This window comes from Periplaneta americana, chromosome 12, assembly GCF_040183065.1.
Source record: "Periplaneta americana isolate PAMFEO1 chromosome 12, P.americana_PAMFEO1_priV1, whole genome shotgun sequence".
Classification (NCBI taxonomy): Eukaryota; Metazoa; Arthropoda; class Insecta; order Blattodea; family Blattidae; genus Periplaneta; species Periplaneta americana.
The window spans coordinates 137,666,462-137,687,409 of NC_091128.1; the positions used below are offsets into that span (position 1 = coordinate 137,666,462).

Here is a 20,948-nt window from a genome sequence, read left to right on the forward strand (position 1 = left end):
GGATCAACACCGTTTGCTACCTGCTTCCACGACTGGAGTTCGATGATACTGGCGTAATATACAAAAAAATCACTTTACTACGTATAGGAGGGAAGAAAAGTAGTTCATCCATTTACGTAAACTAGGAAACCGCGATTCTGAATTTGATCATTTTCATTAGGTTTTTGTTTAATCAAAATACAGTAATGTATTAACAATGAGTGTTTTTACTCATGAACTGAGCTATCCATGTGGACGTATTCATTATGCAGTGTATATTATACTGTCTACAGCACATTAGTGTACGATACAGAGAATGAATTAAATTGAAAAATAATCATAATATGGATATTTAAACACATTTTTTAAAATGGTGGTCGTTCATTTCGATACAGGCTTCAGGTCTAATGTGCATATTATTGCACTATTGTACCTAATCCCAATTATCAGTTTCGTTCTTCGTACTAGTAACTCATGTTGAAATAATTCTGTACCTACTATATGAAAGATTACCTTACGTACTGTAAATTCAATCTTCAGTTCTGACCGATCCGAAAAGATAAAATTACTCAGACATACTATCTACTGTCCGTGCAAGTGGTTATGTCGAAGGGTCGTAGAAAGGGAGGAAATCACGTGACAATTACTTAACGAGGCCCTTTTATTTAAGTTATTTTAAAGAGTTGTATAATATTACGTAGACGTCCAATTCCTAACAGAAATTAATGTTCTCAGAAAAGAGCTAAGACAGCCCAGCCACTAACTGGCGAATAAAAGCTGGTGGGGGAAACCGGGATACGACGTAGGAAAATGGACGACAGTACCTGTGCGAAAATGATTCAATATTGAAAGCTCTTTCGTCACTGGAAAACGCGAACATATTTTTGGAACGTACTGTTTACTATGACCGTAAGGCTACTATGCGGTCTTGGATCTGTGTGGAGACGGCTGAACTTCATTAGTAGAAGGGGTGGGAGCGAAGTACATTCAAAAACTCAGGTACAATAAAAACTGAAGTAAAAATAAAATGATGTCCCTGTACAATTGCTGAAGATTCCAAGAAGAGAAATGTTCACTGCTGTACAGTCGTGTCTAAATTGAAGTGACAAGAGCGTAAAATGTAGCCTACAATTAACACGAGAACCTCTCACCTTAAGATATTTTATTCTATTTTCATAAGACTATCACAAACGTAAATATAAAATCATCTCAAATGTAATTTCTGTTTCGATTACAAGTCTTAAATACCTGTGCCTATACAGACATAATGTAACTTGGACAGGCGAAATAGATTTTGTCCTCTATTACTCTGCTTGCGATCGAACCTCTTTCAATTTTACGTGAAGCCATCAGATGCAGACTAGAGTTAAAAGGACGCTGTGATGCAGCGTCCTATCCTATTGATGCGCGGTTTAGAAGTACATTGTTCTAACTGACCAATACACACGTGGTTTCCAGAACGCAGCGTCAGGTAAAGACAGACGGCGGTGACGCAGCGTTAATTATCTAGTTGCGTGTTCTGCCAGAACGCGGCGTCACCGCTGGCTGCTGTATTCTGGCACTTCATTGTTGACTGTTGTTCAGTATACACTGGACGCGCGTCTTTATGACGCTAGACTGCATCGGGCCGTATGGACAGCGAAATCGCCGTAGAATAATGTGTCATTATGATGCTACGTGTGGACGGGTAGACACAGGGACGCAGCGTTAACCAAATAATTGGACGCGCATCTTTATGACGCTAGTCTGCATCGGGCCTAAAAGTGAAGGTTGTTGTAAACTGGAGTCTTACAATGTTCGAACATGAGAAAAAACTAATCCCAAGATCTGTGCTAAAATCCTTAAGCGGTTAAAACATAAAGCGTTAGGAGTGAAGTACAGCGAATACTTTTATAACAAGGTGATACAAACATGACATGCCTCCTCCTACAGAGCGAACATCGGAGAATATCAAACTTCACAATACTAACTTGAACTGAACATGGCACCTGTAATGCACGACTATTGTAAACAACCAGTAACATACACATACATGTCTGCAACGAAATTGTCCTTTTCCTCCGTAATTAATCATCTCTGCAGCAAGTGTTTAAAACAGTCATTCTAAAAAGCTACGTTTTGGAACCTAAGTTACAGCATTATTACAACATATCCACCATAAAATGATGGCAGTTTTGCTCCTTTTAAGATAGGAATCAATTAAAAAACGTAACCAAGCTGACGGACTACTTTGAAGAATAAATTTCTGGTGTGTAGATTCTCTTCATTTTTATAAAATACTGTATTTTTTCCAATATCGCGCGCACTTTTTTCTCAAGTAAAAAATATGGGTGCGCGGTTTATTCAGAATGCAGTTGGGATCATTGCCCGATTTTCCTCCCTAAGGTGGTAACGAATGCCATTATCTTCCTGTGCGGGTATTTCAATTTTTAACATTGTTAAACGGCGTTTGGATTAGCAGTACATGTGTCAGAATTAAATTCAAGTGTCGTAAGTGCATAGTTTGTGCGTCTTATATCTTCAGTTCTCAAAATGGGTACTACTAAAGTAGGAAAATGCAATCCTTTACTTGCATCAAACAACTTAAAAATATCGACGATGCGGAGGAACATGCAGGATAACATGTAAACTGTCGATTAAATAAGAACAACTGATATGAGCGCAGAGTGTGCGCAAAGGATAGGCTTGAAATGCGTCCTGTTCCAGAATAAAATTTATTTATTTATTGTTAACTGAACTGGATTGGTTTGTTTTTTATTTGTCTTGAATGCATTTGTTGAAAGTTTTATTTTTGTAATTTGTGTGGTTTTTATTTTCTTTTTGCCTTTCAAAAGTGGGGTGCGTGACTTATTCGAGGACGCGGGGTATTCGAGAAACGTTATATAAGATCTTGTTTATTTAACAACTGCCAATCTACGAGTTCTCTTGTGTGACTACACCGTGGACAGTTGCCACACAATTTCAAATAATTTAAAAAATCCAGACCCGTGTTTAGTTTATAAAACATTAAGGCCCGATTGTATAAACTATTTAATCTTAGATCAGAGGTTAAATTGATCCTTGTTACAGCTGAACTTGGAATTTTGTGTTGTATAAAGTCTAATCTGAGATTAATTTGTCTCAAACTAAAGTCAACTTTGACTGAAGAAATTTCTCGGATTAAGTTAGATGATCCAAGTTCAGTTTTTTCTTTTCTGTTTGAAATATACGAGTGACAGATTGTGCAAATAAAATATCCATTATTATTAAAATTAATAGATATGTTAGGTACATTTATATATGTTTTTTTTTTTTTTTTTTTTTTCAATTTCTTGCCTTAATACACAAACATTCTTATATTTTATAAGACTCTATCGTGTTCAGCAGTATCAAATAACATACAGTAACCTATAATTATATTATGTTTATAACAACCATTAATTATTAATGGATATGACAGATACATTCATAAATGTTCAATTAACTGTATTACTAAACGAAAATGGTCGTTTTATAAAACTTTATTATGTTTAGCAGTATCAAACACCATAACATGATAACAACTTGGAGAACAGTCAACCTTTATTTACATTGCACAAAAAAAAAAACCAGTGTCTCCAACAGAGTGTAATACGGAAAGTCGCCAAAAAGTAGTTGTAAAGTCGCTAGATTTCTCATTACCAACAAAGATTAAATTTTGTCACTATGGGGTGCTAAAAAGGTCACTAAATCCCTATTTAAGCAATATAAAAGTTAAAAGAAATTATTGTTGAAAAAGAGTTAAAGTCGCTAGATTGGCAACACTGAACAAACCTGTATAACATGGTCCACGCATCACGTATTTCACCTGTTTATGCGATGCTGCCAAATCCTTTTCACGTGAACTTAGATTGCATTTGAATCAAGATAATTTGATCCAAGAAACGTTTTATACAATAGAAGACGTGTCTGAACTCGGTTCACTTTTCGATCTTCGATCAAAGTTGATCTTTAGTCAGGGAGTTTTATACAATTGGGCCTAAAACATGTAAGGTTTCTCTAGTCAGCCATTTATAAGCACTTTCTCTGATGACAAAAATGAGTAAAACTTACGACACAAAGACATGTTCAAACACATTTATTTACGTAATTAGAACATGCTCTTACAGTTTTGCCAAACATTCAGGTAAGATATGCAAGCCATACGTTAATTCAATGCTACTGCGATAGTTATTTTTTTTATAAAATTAATATCGAGATACTCACCTTTAGAAATTGTAAGAGCTGGAGACCATTGCGATCTCAAAATATCCAAGCAAATGCTACCATTACTATTTATGTTTGGGTGATAAATTCTGGTTGTGAATGCAACCTGGAAAAAAACAAGTACCTCTTCATTAATGATTTACTACATTGACATGTATTATATTACCAGATTTAGTTATAACCGAATCACAATGTAGGTCAGCATATTGTACTGACAAAAAAGTAAGTAATGTTAACACTGTAGTATGTCAATTCTGAAGTTCAAAGTCTATAGTATGTTGTAAATACCATTGTAAAGGAAAATAATTATTTCGTATTACAGATATAACCGAAAATGTGTAAAATTATCATTCCATGTGTAAAATAACATCTATAATCAAATAAGTTACAAGTTGTTGTTTAGTCAACTGTCCGAAGACAGATTTGAACCTCATAATAAGGTATCACTCATGAGGCAACTAAGCCAGGACATAATGGTGTGGGGGTGACCAGTTCCTTTCCCTCTCAGTTTCAAATGACAAACTTTAAATATCAAAATTCAGCATCCCACGAGATAAGAATGTAGTTTAACAAAACCTCATTTGTGTGTCTTGTTTTTGTTTCAGATTATTTCTCATCATGACGAAGAGGAAATGCATATTTATTGATAAACTCCGAGAAACATATTCATGTTTTCGTCTCGGAGTGCAATTGGAACCACAGTGTACAACTTGTTGCCAAAGGACCTTTGTTTCAGTTGAAAATCATCAAGTATGAAGTGATTTAGGAGTGCGCGTTCATCGAGTAAAGAGACAAGTTTTTTAAAGCCCAGCTGCGAACTTGAAGATAACATAATATGCTGTTGAAGGCTCTCTTGCCTTCCATATCGTGACGCGCCACAGCAGTTACAAATCTATGAATTGTGCTCCTGGCTATCTTTTTTATTTTATGAGCCTTTCAATTCATTTAATTAAAATGTATAAAAAAATAAATAAATATACTGCATATTGAATAACTATAGTTTCTTTCATTCAGCAGCCAGAACAAGTTACCGTTCTCCAACCAGGAGATCAACCGTGAAAGGAATGTGCTTACTATTGCGTCATCTATTGGAGCCAAGTAGATATATAATATTATCGTTATAACGTCTGTTTAAAAACCATTCGCTCTCCTGCATTTGTTATTTCCTGTATGGAGAGATTAAACGACCAGGAGATTGTGATCTAATTTTGTAACTAGGGTAGTATAAACATGTGTGTATCAATGTTACTGTTTGTGCTGTGACAGCGAGCCAATAGAGATACGAGTATCCATGTGTGTGACCTTATGACATCTTATGACATCAACATTCATTCACAGCATTACCCTCCTTCGTCTCATCCGGCAGAGACTTTCTCATGGTTGGAGCACAGTAGTTGGTGCCGTATGGGAGGTGTCCGCATTTTGGGATTCCAGAATATACAGAGCTATTATTACCAAAGGTCCCAGAAATCAGCGGCCGGCAGGTTGGCCACGCCCTGCGTGGTTTCCGGCGCGCGCGTATCCGTTTCTCCCGCGCAATCGACCTCCAGTAGTCATATGGCATTCTGTGTGCTTAGAAGTAGTGTACTGTTCTCCAACCAGGAGATCAACCGTGAAAGGTATGTGCTTACTATTGCCTCATCTATTGGAACGAAGTAGATAAATAATACTACCGTTATAACGCCAGTTTAAAACCATGCGCTCGCCTGCATATGTTATTTCCTGTATGAAGAGATTAAAGGACCAGGAGATTAACTGTGATCTAATTTTGTAACTAGGGTAGTATCAATATGTCTGTATCAATGTTATGGTTTGTGCTGCGAGAGCTAGCCAATAGAGATAAGAGTACCCAAGTGTGTCACCTTATGACATCAACATTCATTCACAGCATTATCCCCCTTCGTCTCATCCGGCGGAGACTTTCTCGTGGTTGGAGCACAGTAATGAAACTGTCAATTCTTCAAGTGTACGACGTTAGTGTATAAAGTTTAGTGATTGTTGTGTATTTAGGTGATGCCTAGCAACAAATTATCATTGTGTGAACGTGTGCATATGTACAATACGCACATAAAAGGCAGAAGGTCGTGTGCGAAAACCAGATGAATATCAAAAATTTTACTATGGGTATTTCATTTCCTATCAAAAATGTTTGATTGATAAATGAAATTTCGAATAAAGTTTCCAAACAGACCTGTGCCTTCTGCCAAAACAATTAGGCGACTCGCTAAAAGATCTAAAGAAACAGGCTTAGTGAAGAATCGAAAATCAAGCAGAAAACGTAGTGTTCTTACGCGGAACGGTTGTCAGTTTATTCCCAACAAGACTCCGCCACTGCTCATACAGCTGCCGTGTCAATGAAGGAATTGGGGCGTATGTGACTTTTATTGATAGGGAACACTAAAAGATAGGGTTTATAGAAAAAAATCCTCATTCTATAGATGAACTGAAAGACTATATACGAGAAGAAATCCAAGCTATCAATGATGTGGAACTTCAGAGTGTTCATTCGTTCAACAGAAGATGTGTTGTGTGTGGCGGCAAATGTGGGCCATTTTCAGCAACAACTGAGAGCATGGTAGGCCTAAGTCTAAATTATTGAACATTTATTTTTAGTACTGTTATTATATTGAAGAAGCGCCGGAGAAATGGTTATGCGCTCGGCGGAAACCACGCAGGGCGAGGCCGGCTGGCCGCTCTTTTCTGGGACCTTTGATGATGATAATAACAGCTCTGTAGTAACCTTATAAAGGGTGTCCGGGAAAGAACTGACGAAAAATAGACAACTATATCTCTGAAACTATTTCATTTATTATCGTGAAGTTTTCACACTTTCAAAGAGAAACACAATAAGTTTTAATGTACCTCTATATGAGCACCATTTTTGACCAGGGCTATGTCTAGGCGATACTCAATCTCCTGCCACACATACGAAAGCATCTCCGGTGTGACTAGTCTTATTGCTTCGTAGATTCGGCCACGTAACTCACGTCCTTCACAAACCCCACAGAAAGAAATCCAGTGGGGTCATGTCCGGCGACCGTGATGGCATTGGTGTAGATCCGCCTCTTCCTATTCAACGGTCAGGAAACGTGTCAACGAGGAAAGCGCGCACAGGGTTAGCATAGTGGGGGGCTTCGTCCTGTTGAAACATGGTTTATGGTGGTAGTTGTGGGACAGCGTAATTTCGCAGCATACCCAGGTATGTGTTACCTGTTACTGTGAGGTCTTGTCCGTTTGGAAAAAACGTTGTACACGCTTGACTGACTTAAATTCAGCCAGTCATAAAACGCATTCTGCTTTTTCTACTGAGGTAAACATTGTTGGGCTGTTCACTTGGTACACGCACAACTTGCATTCCCAGCTCTGAGAGCAAGGCTGACTATACACGCTGCGCAGAACGAGCTTCTCGTTTTCTCCTAGAGCATGCGTGTAACATGCTGCTAGGTAACAAAACTTATCGAGTTTCTCTTTCTAACTGTGAAAACATTGAGGTAATAACTGTAACAGTTTCAGATATATAATTACTTCTTTTTCGTCAGGTCTTTCCCGGATACCCTGTATACAGAATGAAAGGTAATCACTGCACCAAAATGAAACAGATAACAGATATTGAGGAGACATCTGAAAAACCTAAATAAGTTTTTTTTTTTCTTAACATTCACCGTTTTAGAGGAAATCGTTATATTTCTATAAAACATTTGACATCACGGCTACTGCAATAACTCTAGTATGTCCTGCCTCCACTGTGACAGGGCAGAGTGAGTACTTCGAGACGATGTAAACAAAAACAACTCCTAGCATTCGTCTCCCTCTGTCCTTAGGGTAGGAAAGAGGTAAATTTCAATGGCCTATATCTAATACCAATGTGTCATTTTTCCAAAATTTTCAGGAGACATAAAATTGTTTATTTATACATTCTAACCATTTGAACCCCCCAAAAGCACAATACTCAGCAAGAACAATGCATTTGTGGCTTAGTGATCGCAATTTTAAACAGAAATACACATCCTGTGATATCATAAATAAATTGTAATAATTTTTACCGACATGATTTGTCTTACATTAAATTAACACCCCTGAAAATAAATCATTATATCACATGGTATTATTTACATGTAATTTTAGATTGAAAACAGTTAAATTAACGTAAATGTTTCCTGTTTAAATGATTTCCAAATTGAAAACAAAACGTGAAATCAAAGTTAATGTTCTATACCTAGGCCAATGAGAAGAGGAAAAACAAATGAAAACAAAAAAAAAAAAACCTTTCTCGAAAACATTACACGCAATTACAAGAGAAGCTCAAAATGTCCTCCACTGGAAGACACACATAATCGACAACGTTGTAGAAAACTCTCGCTGACTCTTCTCAGTACTTCATTTTGAGCAACTTCGTGAGCAGCTTCAAGCACACGTTCCTCTCTGCAGTACTGTCACAGGTATGCGACACTGCGCTGCGTTGCAAGGTTTATTTCAACGATTTTCGCAATTATTCCATTTAAATCCACGGCTAAACGTTTTCATTTGCAAAAAAAAAAAAAAAAAAAAAAAACTCAAGACACTAACTATTCAGATTAGTTCTACCTATCTGCTTGTATAGCAATCAGCCATTTTTCTCAGGCCGTTACCGTAATAGAGTGCTACAAACATTGGGCAAAGAATTTTTTTTCTGCTTAATGGTGCTTCATCGAAGGAAAAATGTAATAAAAGTTATTATATTTAACATGTAGAATTCCGTTCCAGCCTGTATACTTCTCTCTACTAGAAGCAAGGTGCGAATTGAACATTTTCTCCAGGGAGGAACATTAAAATGTTAATTGTTGATCAAAATACTGTACGTAATAATTAGCAATGTATTGCATTAAACGACGAAAGATTCGCCATGTGTTGCAATAATAATATAAAATACGGACACTGTACATTAGGCATCTCAAGAGGACAAATGCTGTCCCTGGCAGGGACAAAGTAATACGTTTTCAACGGGAGACACCAGATTCTCGAGAGGAGAGGATTCCTGGCATTCCCCCCGTCAATTCGCACCCTGCTACGATGACCATTTCAATACAAAAATATAGAACGCTTTAAGGTGTAACAGTACTATTTACGTTGTATAAAACACATACCGGCAATATAACTTATTGTAATGCCTAAAATCATTTAAATTTAAATCATATTATGATGTTAACCGTCACGATAAACGGACGTGGCTGTGTAGTCTATTGGCGTCCAGGGGGGAGGAGGGTCATTATTAAAACTGTTTACAATTTACATTATCGGTATTCTACATTTTGTGTTATGTTATCGTACATTTATTAGTATTATAATACTTTATATTTAAAATATGAACTTTCAAATGTACAAAACGTTAAACGAATGTTTCACAATAAAGTCAGAATTCAAACTAACGAGCGGATGAAAACCGCTCTTAAAATGAGTTTAAAATCGACAACGCACAACATTTAACATCTGCACAGCAGAACTTCAAAACAACCTTTTCAATATGCTTCATTTTATTACAAGGTCGGTACTAGGCGGTAGGTCTCTCTATAATAAAGATAGCATTATAATTATAATTTATAAAACAGTTATATTACCGGTTATTCTTTATGGTTGTGAAACTTGAACTCTCACTTTGAGAGAGGAACATAGGTTAAGGGTGTTTGAGAATAAGGTGCTTAGGAAAATATTTGGGGCTAAGAGGGACGAAGTTACAGGAGAATGGAGAAAGTTAAACACAGAACTGCACGCATTGTATTCTTCACCTGACATAATTAGGAACATTAAATCCAGACGTTTGAGATGGGCAGGGCATGTAGCACGTATGGGCGAATCCAGAAATGCATATAGAGTTTTAGTTGGGAGGCCGGAGGGAAAAAGACCTTTGGGGAGGCCGAGACGTACGTGGGAAGATAATATTAAAATGGATTTGAGGGAGGTGGGATATGATGATAGAGACTGGATTAATCTTGTTCAGGATAGGGACCGATGGCGGGCTTATGTGAGGGCGGCAATGAACCTCAGTAAGTATTATAATTCTAACGTGCCGCAGTACCAAGTAGTGGGATTATACTGAAGGTGGGGTGGGAGGACAATGTCTTATGTCGATGTAGATTTTATTACTCTAACAGTGAAAAATTACAGTAGAAAAAACGATTATGGATTTAAAAAAAAAACGCTCAAATCTAAATATGTCGTTAGAAAAAAGTTCAATGAGAGGGCAACCTCCTCTTTGCGTACGCCCCTGGTGTAGTCTATAGATCATTCAATGCATAAAGACCTGATTCTTTTAAACATGTCACAAAAATTTTCTCCTTTGAAGTTTTCAATACATTTCTTGCACTCTCATATTTATTTTCCAGCAATTTTAATTCCATATTTTCAATACTAACGTAACTAGCACTTCACTCAATGCAATATTTTGTGATTCAATTTTAAGTGCACATTCAAGAAATTAATGCCGATTCTATGAATGGACAAAGATCCAAACTTCGAAACTTGCGTTCTCGAAGGAATGCACCCGATACAGACAACGAAAGTAGGCAAGAACTGTCACCGTCAAAGCAAACTGAAGTACCGTCACAGTGTTTTGCATGCAATTTGAACACGTGTTTGTTTTGCGCAATCAGCTAGATTGAAATTAATACAGTCAATAAATTCTCTAAGCTAAAGTCTCCTTCAATACTTGCATTTCATGCTATTTCATAATACCAGAGTAATTACGGACAACTTATCGGGACGTGAACGAGAACAGAGAACGAACAGGTGTTTCTTTTCGATGGAAACCAGATAAAAAAAATACTGTCACATTAAATGCGAGACGGATGGTCAGCTTACACTGTCAAAAATGAAAAGAAAAAGAAACATTCATTGATGGAAATTAGTCAACCTAATCACGATGCCTGGGGTGAAGTCGAGAAATTATGCACTGCCACATACAGGAATTATCCAAAATGGGAAACTATTTAATGTTTAATTTGTAAAAAGCATGTTGTAGGTAACATAACTAGGTTTAAAGGCTAAGAAATTTAGATCGACAGTCTTCAATAATGAAAAGCAAAATGAAGTTGTAGATTTTTTGTTTTGCATGTTTCGGAATATAAATTATGAATTTCAAGGTTATTGGATTGTAAATTCCTGTGACGTCGCAACCCGAGCAGGCCAATCCGTCATGTTGAATCCCAAGCTAATGACGTGACGTCTGCGTGGCGGAAACACCAATATACGGAAAGTGAAAGATCTGACAATCTTTTTTTTTAAAGTAGGTTATTTTACGACGCTTTATCAACATCTTCGGTGAATGAGATGAAGGTGATAATGCCGGTGAAATGAGTCCGGGGTCCAACACCGAAAGTTACCCAGTATTTGCTCATATTGGGTTGAGGGAAAATCCCGGAAAAAAAAACCTCAACCAGGTAACTTGCCCCGACCGGGAATCGAACTCGGGCCACCTGGTTTCGCGGCCAGACGCGCTGACCGTTACTCCACAGGTGTGGACAATCTGACAATCATGTAGATGAATTTTAGTTTAGTTTTAAACTTTAAACTATATTATTAATTTTATGCAATGGTTGGTTCTGCGGCTTCAAATTGTACAGTAATAGGCACTAAGTCTACAAATTTTACCATTTTCCTGCTGACAAAGAAAGAATAAATATAAATAAGTGGCTCATAAATTCGAGACAAGGATTAGACGCCAACAATAAATTACCTTTATAATGTACGTATGATTCAACGTATTTTACGGTGAAATATTCCAAGAAATTAAATGCGATTTCAATATCCGCATTCTGTAGTCATCAGGGGATTCTAACAATAAGTTCATTCATAGAAACATATTTTTAAATTAATTACTTCATTAATTTTCACTTAAATTAATGCACATGGGATTTACTATTTTATATTTTTAATATTCCTTCAAACTTTAATTCATTCACATGGATTTACTTTACCATGTATTTATTTATTTCACGGGCAACTATAGTGAAAGCTTATTGCCTCCCAACCTGAAACGTGCATACGTAATCTTGTCCTTGTACACGATCTTATGTTAAAATTGTTATGTCGCCTTGACTGCGAGAATCAAAATGGCGGATTGTTCTGTTGTTATAATAAATTGCTCTGACATGTACGTTCATATCTAAAACGTTTTGTAGTGACCTATGTACGTAACACAAGGGTTATGATTCGAAAGAATAGCTATATCTAGTGTTATATTGCGAACAAAATTATGAAAACAAATGTCTTGCCATATTAATTATGTTAAATTATTCGAATCCCGACGGATTCTAATGGAATTTTACTGTGCTTGGTTTTCGCGGGGTACTCCCGATCCACTATCGGCATTGTACCATGGCTCCATTTATCGTCATGCGGTGTTAGGTACATCGCCTTCATGGTGCACAGAGGGCAACGCAAAAAAATCTACAGTTACTCCTATAGAGGATCGATTGGATGAATGACGCAATATCAAATACCAGCCATTGGATAAAAATATTTAAAAAAGATCATTATTTCCAATTTTAACAGTATACTGTATATACAATGAGTGGAAAGCTTCAAATACTTACAAATGGCTTTTAAGGAACCCGAAGGTTTATTGCCGCCCTCACATAAGCCCGCCATCGGTTCCTATCCTGTGCAAGATTAATCCAGTCTCTATCATCATACCCCACCTCCCTCAAATCCATTTTAATAGTATCCTCCCATCTACGTCTTGGCCTCCCTAAAGGTCTTTTTCCCTCCGGTCTCCCAACTAACACTATATATGCATTTCTGGATTCGCCCATGCTTCAAATACTTGGGGTGTAATATAAGCAGTAACATGAGCTGCTGTCAAGAAGTCAAAAGGAGAATAGCAATGGCAAAGGAAGCTTTTAATAGAAAAAGGAGCATCTTCTGCGAACCTCTGGAGAAAGAACTAAGGAAGTAACTAGTGAAGTGCTTTGTATGGAGTGTGGCATTGTATGGTGCAGAAACATGGACATTACGATGAAGTGAAGAGAAACGAATAGAAGCATATTTTGAAAAGTCGACATGAAAAAGAATGGAACGTGTAAAGTGGACAGACAGAATAAGAAATTAAGCTGTGTTGGAAAGAGTGGATGAGTGAAACTGATCAGGAAGAGGAAAGGGAATTGGTTGGGTCACTGGCTGAGAAGAAACTGCCTGCTGAAGGATGTAGAATGGAAGGAATGGTGAGCGGGAGAAGAGTTCGGGGCAGAAGAAGATATCAGATGATGGACGACATTAAGATATATGGATCATATGAGGAGCCATAGAGGAAGGCAGGAATAGAAAAGATTTGAGAACGCTAGGTTTGCAGTGAAAGACCTGCTCTTGGGCAGAACACTGAATGAAATGATATTTTAGAGCCTATTTGACTATATTATTATTAGCTACATTTTACATTAGTTACTGTTACATTTGATACACATCATTCCTAAATAAATTAAGTTAATAGATACTGAACGTGAATAACAATCGGAGAAATCACTATACACAGACAAATGGATGAACAGCATGTCCAAAATTGCTTTTTTTGTTAACAGACATGCCAAAACTGTACATTTCCTCAGAGAGAGAGAAAAAAAAATTGAGATTAGTTTAGATATAATTCTGAATCAAATTTCTTCTGTGTACCACATCTACTATTAAAAAATAATACTAGCTCGTGACATATATATATATATATATATATATATATATATATATATATATATATAGTCTTTAAAAAAAAGTGAATACAATATTTATATTACCTTTCACTGAGATTCTGGCTGATAATTATGTCGGGTGGACATCTAATGCATGCATTAAAACCTACGTATTATTTATTTAATCAGTATATAATTTACGGGAAGAAATGAGTAGCGTTTCTTTAAGGCCCCAGCACAACTCAAATTCGACAAGCATAAGTAAATTTCAACCCAGGCCGGGCCTGGACCATGAACTTGATCCGAGCTCATCCAGAACTCTAATACATATGTGTTAGAGGAAGAACAATTCTATTGTTTCTATACATCTTAAATCTGATTGGTCTAATATGTTATTAGTCAGCGATGTATGCAATGGCGGGGGAAGGAACTGGCCAAACTATCTCATTATCTCCTGGCTTGGTTGGCCCATAAGTGATGCCTTACTGGTGTCACTTATGGAATTCAAACCTGTCTTTGGACACTTGACTAAATAACAATATTTATGTCACAAACACAAACTTCTAAACTGTCTTATATACAGACAAATATTTTAAATCATATGATGTCTGGGTGATTATGAAAATCGTAATTATACATATGAAGTTATGAGAGTTTTCCTTAAGATACGTTTATTTGATCTCTAACTTAAAAAAAATGAATACAATATTCACATCACAAACTTCTAAACTGTCTTGCATACAAACAAATATTTCAATATGATGTACATGACAGTGTGAACATGTTTAAGGAGACCAGATACGATTCAGCAGCTTAAAAAAATTATTTGTGTGCAATGACTTTAAATTTAATGTTAAAAAATATCAGCATTCAACTCTCCCAGCAAGTGTCCCTTAATAGTTTTGTAACTGTATGCAAGTCACACATCGTTACATCCCTATTTTTCCTCCTTTCGGCATTTTTCAAACTTTGAGTACACTCAGCATGAAAGCTATTCCAGATAGAAACTTGATTTTATTTTACCACATATAGCCATAGTGATGCCCTTTGCATTGAATGTAAAATTATGAAGAAGAAGAAGAAGAAGAAGAAGAAGAAGAAGAAGAAAACAGGAGGAAAGCATCATAAAAGTAAAACCAACTTATATGTTTTAATGGGCAGAGAAATCATTGCGCAACAACCTGTAAACGTTTGAGCTTATATCTTAAATTGTTTAGCTTTAAGAGTTGGGTATACTAAAACATCCAGTTCCCTTAATGGTATAACAATCACATTTACTTTGATTTCTGTAGAGAATAACGTGTCAAGGCACCTAAAACCGCAAGTAAAAGAAATTATATGGTAGGACATAATAATGTCATGGTGCTCAAAGGAATTATCATGCAAATCTACAAACTGAGTTACAGATACACACTGTCATTTAATATAAACAAAAAATTTCCTCATTTCTTACTTTTCAATTACTACAAGGCATAAGTTACAACCACCACATGCATATGCACTATCAAACGTTTTCTTACCTTTGGAGGTTTGAAGGGATAATCTGTGGGAAAGTGAATTGTTAAAAAGAATACCCCTCCTTGGTACGGACTGTCAGGCTGTAAAAAATACAAAAGAATGTGATATGCGATGTTATAGAATATTAATAAAATGCAATACATTGACTCAATTATAGTTCGTACTTTTTACCAAGTAAAGATTTTCACAAGTAATTTGCCAGAGTATGTACTTTTCCAGTCTGCAAGACCACATTTTCTTTAATCAATACACGTAAGTAACATTATAATATGACTGCAACTCGTAGGATACATTTTTCAACACAAAATAAATCACTGTCTTTACAACAGTAGTCGTTCTGTTCTTTAAACAAAAAATCGAAAAATTAAATATTATGAGTGATTTAGAAAAGCTATTGAAATTTTTTAATGGAAAGCTACTTGTAATAGGCAAATGGGATTCATAATATCCGTTAAGTTTTAGTGATTAATGATTATTATTTCGAAACAAACTATGGATTAGTTCAAAATAGTGACCGTTATAAGATAATTTAATTGAAAACTGTGCGATTTCCTTCAAGAATTTATATTGTAATTACCGACAAAATACGCTACAATCTGGTATAATAAGTGATTTAGAAGTGTAAATTTTGACACTCGCTACCAGAAAAAATGCCAATATGGAAAGAGGCTTCTGTATAAATGTGCGTATTTTACATTGTACAGGGACATCACTTTATTTTGACCAACTTTTTAACATTAACCTGGCTATACTCTGAAACACTGTTACCCCGTTCCATTACAGGAGTTTGGTGTTACTAGTACAATATGTAAACAAATCATTTTACTGCTATAGGAGGAGAGAAAAGAAGTGTATCCATTTATGTTACAGAGAAATATGATATTACGATTTTCAGTTTGATCATTACTTTTACGGTATTTTATCAAAATACAGTAGAGTAGTAACATTTTTTTCCACAAACTCAACTCCTCAGGCGGTTTTCTTCATTATAAACGGCTAATTTATTCAGCATATTACCGTACTTTCGGTAACTCTAATTTTCACTTCTGCTCAGTCCACACAGATAAAGTTATTCAGTCATGCTACACACAGTACCTCTGCGAAATAAGCGGGGGGGGGGGGGTTTTACGGAGATCGCGAAAATCACGAAATAGGCCTAATAGGCTAGATATACAATAGATTTTTACTAATCTTTACGAATTAAGTGATTCTGATTAATAATACGCGGATAAAACAATAACGACAAATCGCGAAATCGAGTTCTAATAGCGAAATATGAACACATTCGTGAATTATTATTGTGTCGTTTTATGGCGAATTTCATATTCTGAGTTCTTTTTTCGGACATTTTTTTTCATTTGAATTAGTTGCACATTCAAATAGGCTACAGTACATGGTATTCCAGGTGTTCTGATTACATTAGTGAACTCAAAAGATGGAGAATTCAACATTTCACTAATAATTTGAAAGTATTATTTGAGGGCTGCAAGCTTTTTTTTTTTTTTTTTTTTTCGTTTTTAATGAATGTGTGTTAAATACAGTCTCAATTCAACAAATATTGTCTACTGGCCATACCGCACCTTTACCAGAATCCATTGAACCTTTAATGTTAATTATTTGGAAAGTAATATTTATATTGAGTTAATATTCCAATTTCAAAATAATTGTATTTTCCAAAATTTCCATTAATATCCAACAAGAGTAGAAATCAATCTCCAACAATCTCCGCCGACACCAATATTAAAAAAAAACACAAATGATAAAACTAATCTCCATAAATACCTGCCCCTGGAAATAAGCTTCAACAACATAGAGTCTTCCTTCTATAGAAAACGCAACCATATTTCTGAAACACACTATACTCTGATCTGTTTACTTCACTGCTAGCAGACTTCGAATGAAACAGCGGCCGTAAGTTTGTGTGGTTGACGGGAGCAAGAATATTAGTGAAAGGGGTGCGAGTCAAGTACATTCAGAAACGCAGGTACAATAAAAATGCAAGTAAAAATAAAGTGATGTCCCTGTGCAAGGGGAGTCCACAGTGTTGTGGACAAAGGTTGTTGACATTTCATAAGGTCAGTTAAATATATTGAAAAACAATATCCATCATAAAATCCTGTTGAATGGGTGTTAATTTTCGAGATTTTAGTTTCTTAATTTTCTTCTACATCTTGTAAATCGTTACGTAAGGGGCCAAAGTTTAGGGTTGTCATATATACAAGTGGAATCAGGACAAATTTTCGGGATTGCTGTTGGATACAGTTTGGAGGAATAAATAATAATAATAAGTAATAGCATACGTACAAATATAAAGAAACGAGTTTATTTTTTATATTATTAATACTAGCCACATTTTTTCTGACTTCGTTATACATTCCAGCAGGCTCTTATTTTTTATAATACAGTAGAGCATCGATTATTATCCCAAACAACTGGGGACGGGGACTGTTCGGATAACTGATTTTTCGAATAACGGATCATTTACGAAAACAAATTGTACCAGTGTTATAGGAGCAGTATGAAACAAAGAAACGCTGATATTAAACACAAAACTGTACATAAAGTATATATTTTGTATCACACATCTTACAAACAACACACAAAACTGACTAGCCTAGTTTGACAAGTTCAAAACAGCCATTAAAGTAGGCCTACAGTTTAGGAAAAGACGTCCAAACTTTTTTTTTTGCTTCAGAGCTGAGACTCGTGAAACTTCTACATGGCGCGCGCAAATTCAAATTTGCCGACTGGAACGCTTTCGGTTACCCGATATTTCGGATATATCAGATAATCGATGCTCTACTGTATAGTCATAAAATTCGCTACAACAGAAGTTTTTCAAGTTATGTGTAATATTAAGATGACTTTAATCGATGACACTTTTAATCTATTAACGCTCACCAGGCCATCGAGTATTCATTAAAGAAAATCTCTTTATATTAGCATTATGACTAGGAATGCTAATATAAATAGAACTCAGCTGATTTCAGTAGTTCTGAAAACTGCTCGGGATATTTGCATGACTGAAAAAAACGACACCTACTTTGCATCAACTTGATTAGTTTTGTAACCACCAACTTCCTCTCCATGTAATTCTTTCTGCACATATTGTTACAGACATGCTAATTGATCAAATAATAAAGAAACATTAATCTAATGTCCTTTATTACAAATAAATTCGTCAGACTTTTCAGTGTTTCCCCACTGAGGGATCTCGTCAAAAACCATTCACTTAAAACATTATCTTCAAAATATGCCCTCCATCTTTTAATATATGCATAACATACATTATAAAATGTTGTGATCCCTTTCTTGAAAGAGTTTACTTCACAGTCTGACAAATTATTTACAACACTTTCAACTTTACTATAGTGCTTGTCTCGACTATTCACAGTAAATACAATAAAATCAGGATTTTTATAGATTTCTGGCAGGACACTTTTCTCGGCAAACAATATTCGGACAAACCCGAGTTTTTTGGGACGTATGGCAACCCTACCGAAGCTCCAAGAAGTTTGATACCCCAGTGGATAATGTGCTACAGTGCTAGAATAATAGTAATTGAGTTTAGTGGATCTAGTACACTTCTGCCTTTTTTCTTCTCGTTCTTTTCTTTCGCTGTATCTTTTTAAAGTTCATATGTTTTTGTCGGTTCTTCTTATTCTCATATTTCTTTTATCATCGTAATATCTGTACAATGTGATTTCTTAACTTTGTTGAGTTTCTTCTTGTGGTAATATTTAAAAGACCGCATTTTCACGACTGAATCAACCACATAAGAAAACAAGAATGGTAATAAGAAAATGTCCAACTTGCCAGGGACTCTCAGATTGGTTCTCAGTCCTTTATGTGGAGTTGTAGAATTTTAGAAGGATGTAATTTTAAGTACCGTCATTTCCCATAACTATGGTCCTGGAACACAACTATGGTCCATGATACAACCATTCAAAGAACATTCCAGAAGAAATATAGACTGTTCGTAGATAGCTGCAGTGACTTGACTTCAAACTACTGTACAGCAAAAATAAAGATAAACGAGGTACTACGTTATGCAGTACAAAATTTGAATGGTTGTATCGTGGACTATAGTTGCATTCCAGAACCATAGTTACGGGAAATGACGGTTAGTGTTATGTTTTATTTAACGACGCTCGCAACTGCACAGGTTATATCAGTGTCGCCGGATGTGCCGGAATTTTGTCCCGCAGAGTTCTTTTACATGCCACGGGGGGGGGGGGGAATGACGGTAATTATTTTGAATGGCAATGTGTTCTTCGGAATTGTAACACCAAAGTCCGCACCTAACACAAATGCACAGTAGAACATGGCAAATATGCGTTTTGGAAAGTATTTCCCCCATTTTGTTGTTATATTTGCACATATGAACTATATTTGACATTTATTATGTTCTACAATGTAATTCAGCAATTCCACACTTCAACGGGGGAATAAATTTCAATTTTCAACATTCAATAAAGAACATGTGGTTCATACTCTCCATATTTACCAACTTAGCATCTTATGTAGTTGAAAATATTAAAAGATTTATGGCATCATATCCAGGGTATTTAAATCTACTAGTAATGTATCCTGCATTTGAGTAATTACATGGAACTTCCAGTGCCATGAGATCAGCAGATCACCACCTAAATAAACATTCATCACTTGCGGGATTCGAATCTACTAAGTTTCCATATAATGTTGAAACACATGTCTCAGTCATTTAATTCATAACAACCATAATATGATGTATGCATATAAATCTCACACCATGTACTCTATACACTTTCGGAAACGATACCTTCGTGATATGTTTCACCAGTCTCCCTAAAAGAATATCAGACTTTCACAGAATCAAAGCAAGTTAAGTAAACATTCCCCAGCATTTTCTAGTCACGAACATGCCAAACTAATGACACGTCACTCTGTACTCAAGTAATGAAACAAATTCCGGATTGAAGTAAATAAACTCAAATTACAGCTCTTAAATTTTATAGAACTTGTTCATTAAAAAAAATTAAACTCATAGTCAAAGTTAAATACTATAACACTACTAAAGTAGCCTTGCAGTAGGAACATTTATCATATCAACGTATAGATAACGTTCACACAATGAACAGAACAATAAATTATACTGTATTTAAAATATAATGCAGAATCAATATAAAACTCTACATTATAACACATAAAAATTAGTTTTTTAAACCGGAGATTTAGTGATTATATAATTGAGCCAATATAATTTTTATTGTGTGTTAAAATCAAGTGGGTAGTGCCCAAGTGTCTTTTTATTTCTTTCTCTTCCTTTTAATAAGACAGTCGAGATATTTTCGTAAACAGAACTTTTAATTTGATTTTTTTCCAAACTTTCTTTTCAAGTAGTGTGCAGTAAACAAAATAAGTTAAATATCCTTGCTCCTCAGAGGCCCAATTTAAAAATCCAACATGAGTGGGTGGAAATTCAAGGTCTACAGAGGGTTCAGATTAGAAAATACCATTGGGTGCGTCTTCTTAGCGGACATCATCCTTCTTTGTAATGGGTAACTCAAATAAGCTACTGTATTTACGTACTTT

The 20,948-nt window shown here is 35.7% G+C and overlaps 1 protein-coding gene across 1 annotated transcript in view; it reads right to left on the reverse strand.

The window, feature by feature from the left end:
• eff (ubiquitin-conjugating enzyme E2 eff) overlaps positions 1–20,948 on the reverse strand; it is a 57,182-nt gene that overhangs the window by 9,710 nt on the left and 26,524 nt on the right. Inside the window, exons 4-5 of the mRNA XM_069842124.1 lie at positions 15,377–15,454; positions 4,204–4,309 (exon numbers count right to left, since the gene is read on the reverse strand). Coding sequence (XP_069698225.1) covers positions 4,204–4,309; positions 15,377–15,454 — 184 coding nt within the window. The remainder of the gene's footprint in view (positions 1–4,203; positions 4,310–15,376; positions 15,455–20,948) is intronic.